The sequence below is a fragment of the Prionailurus viverrinus genome, chromosome X, assembly GCF_022837055.1.
Source record: "Prionailurus viverrinus isolate Anna chromosome X, UM_Priviv_1.0, whole genome shotgun sequence".
Taxonomy (NCBI): Eukaryota; Metazoa; Chordata; class Mammalia; order Carnivora; family Felidae; genus Prionailurus; species Prionailurus viverrinus.
In genome coordinates this window covers 34,355,444-34,359,096 of record NC_062579.1, presented here as the reverse complement: position 1 = coordinate 34,359,096, position 3,653 = coordinate 34,355,444, and the positions used below count along the sequence as shown (strand labels likewise).

General features: G+C 43.9%; 1 protein-coding gene across 1 annotated transcript; it reads left to right on the top strand.

Annotated features, from left to right (window-relative positions):
* Window positions 1-670: 670 nt before the first annotated feature.
* PPP1R2C (PPP1R2C family member C) lies at window positions 671-1,084 on the top strand. The gene has a single exon (XM_047843247.1). It carries the CDS (start codon window positions 671-673, stop codon window positions 1,082-1,084), a length of 414 nt encoding a protein of 137 aa, XP_047699203.1.
* Window positions 1,085-3,653: the final 2,569 nt, after the last annotated feature.

Here is a 3,653-nt window from a genome sequence, read left to right as displayed (position 1 = left end):
CGGGAATATTTCCTATATTACTCTTTATAAAATGAAACCCAGGGGCGCCTGGGTGGCGCAGTCGGTTGGGCGTCCGACTTCAGCCAGGTCACGATCTCGCGGTCCGGGAGTTCGAGCCCCGCGTCGGGCTCTGGGCTGATGGCTCAGAGCCTGGAGCCTGTTTCCGATTCTGTGTCTCCCTCTCTCTCTGCCCCTCCCCCATTCATGCTCTGTCTCTCTCTGTCTTAAAAATAAATAAACGTTGAAAAAAAAAATTAAAAAAAAAAAAAATGAAACCCAGCGTGGGCCGTAAGGCTGTGACGGTGGCCATGATGGCGGCCAAGATGGTGGTGGTCACTTCTGTGGCGTGGTCTGCAATGCCATTTGTGATGTTGGGTTGGGGTGAAGCTCATAGGGCGTTGGGACCTTCATCCAGAACAGAGTACTCTGCGGCTTCAGCCTGGGTGCACGGGTAGGCCCTTCGCTCCCCCACCAGCGTGACAGCCTCCAGTGCTTCCCGCCGGCCCATCAAGGGGATTTTGAAGAACAAACGTTCCACTGTTTCTTCGGTGGTGGTCTCCACCCAGCAGTCCAGAGGGGTCATTCCGGAGGTACAAAGAAAAAGACCCAAAAGTGGGACCAACTGAACATCTTGGCGACATCCCGTCCCGCATACAGAAACTATGACTTCATGAAGATAAACGAACCCAGCAGTCACCATCTCGGCCGGGCAGATGATGAAGACCTCGTGAACGATCCTGAAGGCAAAGAAGCCATGACACCGGACATTTCAGCTACGAAACCAGCCGCCACTGATACCTCCGAGTTCATCCGTCAGGTGGGGGAGCCTGAAAATGATGGCGCACACGGCAGTAGGCTCTTTCTCAATAGGCGCGTAAAGCAACAGAAGTTCACACTGAAAAGGAAGCTGCATTACAACAAAGGCCTGAACATCAAGGTCTCTAGAAAAATTATCTCGAAAGACTTCCTATGCGACGACGACGAAGAAACTCCGCCTAGTAACCAGGAAGCCAGCACTGCCACTGAAGACTCACATGAAGGATCGACAACTGATGAACCTCAAACCCACTCATGCCACGCCTAGACAACACCTGCTCCACAACACACGCTCGTTTGCCACATACAACCTCAGTTACCTTCTACCGTGCCGCCGCTGCCTTGGAACTCCTGCTGTAACACCGAAATACTCGTCACTTACATTGTACCTCGGTAATTAAATTGTAACTGTAGGGAATAATACCCTACCTACAAAATGACTGCCTGATATTTTTGTGCACGGTTCTTTGTGGCATCAGTCCAAAACCATCTTTTATACAAATAGTGGTTACTGTATACACTCTATAGCTTGATAGATGTTAAAGACGACTAATTTGTATTCATTTGTACATATGCTAGCTTTCTTCTTTTTTTTCTTTTCCACGTCCTACCTTTTCTAGAAAACGTTTTGTTACAAAATCAAAATGCAATTGCTATGGGACGTGACATAGTCTGATGAATATTCAGGCTGGAAAACACTTCTCTTTAGGGGGGAGGAGGATATATTTTAAGACTTATTGTTCCATTTCCTTAACTTAATACCCTTACACTTTCTCTTAGTTTTCTTTTGGTGTGTACAAGGAAATGGCAACTTTTTTTCTCAAAAAAAAAAAAATAATAATTCCTTTTCATTAGTTATTAGATTAAAATTGTGCCAATGCCTATTGGGACTGTGTCTTGTACACTACGTGGGCAGATTTGATGTCAAGATTTTTAAAAATCCAATGTTACTTCAGTACTGTCCCCCAACTGCCTTTAACCTCAACCCTTTCCACAATCCTCGTGGCACCTACACACAACCCTTTATGGAGTATCATAGACTCTCTAGACATTGGCAACCCTTCCTTCTCTCAAATATTTTATCATGTGTTGAAACAGGGTTATTTCTATTTTCATCACTGTGGCCTATTCAGTCTTCCAATGTGCGGACAAGTAGGAAATAAAATTCAGCTGCCAAGTGTCTACATCTTTTGGTTTACAGCTTGCTAAATAATTTGCTATTATTAGTTGACCATGTGACCTAATTAGCTTTTAGGAAACTGAGATTTTACTTTTATGACAAAGTCCTTTGCAACCAGTAACATGATTATAGCTCCGGGACAGGAGTAAGCCCAGAGGTGTTTTCTGTATTTCCTTTTTTTTTTTTTTTTTAATTTAGAATTTTACTGAGATAGTTGTAGGTGCACAGTCAATTGTGAGATATGATACAGAGAGATCCTGAGTTCCCGTTACCCAGCTAACTCTTTTAGGGTTACTGGACCCAACTGCAGTGTGGGAGGAGGGGCTTCCCACACAATAAGCAATTGTCACACTACCTGAAGATAGCATCTGATTCCACAGGTTAAAGGTGCACTCCTACTGCCACTTGAGACATGAGTCACTACCCTAGGCCATCACCTTTGCTTCTGACTGACCAGCTACAGATTGGGGGGTTCCAACGACAAAGAACTTAGGTTTGATTAATTCGCTAGAGCAGCTCACAGAACTCAGAGAAACAGTTACATTTAGCAGTTTATTAAAGGATGTGGATCAATAGCCAGATGAAGAGATACATGGTGGTGGGGGGGGGGGGGGTTCCTGAACAAAGGACTTTCTGTTTTCATGGAGCTTGGAGCCCAGCTCGGTGGCACGTGAGAGCATTCTGGTTCCCCAAGCATGAAAGCTCTCCAAAAACAAGGACCGAAAAACCCCTATCCTCTTGGGTTGTTATGGGGGCTTTACTACAAAATATCAGGACTGACTAACTCATTGACCATTGGCTAATTCAACCTTTGACCCCTCCCCTCCCTGTAAGTCAGGGGGTGGGACTGAAAGTTCCAACCCTCTATTCAGACTTGGTTCCCCTGGCAATCAGCCTTTATGGCTCTGAAGTGTTTTCAGGAACTGTGGAGGAAGTCCAAATGTATCTGAGAAATAAACTTTGGGTTATTTGAATGAGCAAATATATATTTCTTATAAATCATTATATCCCAGGAACACATGGCAAAACTATAGTACAATGCTGCAACCCGGATATTGACATTCATACGCTCAAGCTACGGAACATTCCATCACCACAAGGATCCCTCATGTTGCCCTTTTATAGCCACATCTGTTCTCCATTTCTATAATTTTGTCATTTCAAGAATGTTCTATAAATGAAATCATACAGTATATAACCTTTTGGGGATGTACCACACTTTGTTTATCCATTCATCCATTGAAGGACCTCTGGAGTGGTTCCAGGTTTTGGATCACAAAAGAAACTGCTGTGAACGTTCATGCGCAGGTTTTTGTGTGAACATAAGTTTTCACTTTTCTGGGATAAATGCCCGGGAGTGCACTTGCTGGCTCGTATGGTAGTCACAGTTTCTCAAGAAGCTACCAAACTGTTTTCCAGAGCGGCTGTGCCATTTTACATTCCCACCAGCATAAAGGAGCATTCCGGTTTCTCTGCATCCTTACCAACATTTGGTATTATCACTATTTTTAAGCCATTTTTATAAAAGTAGCCTGATGTCTCAATTTACATTTCACTAATGCCTAATGCGGTTGCACATCTTTTCATGTTCTTATTTGCAGTCTGTATATCCTCTTCTGTGAAATGTCTTTTGCCCATTTTCTAGTTTGATTGTTTT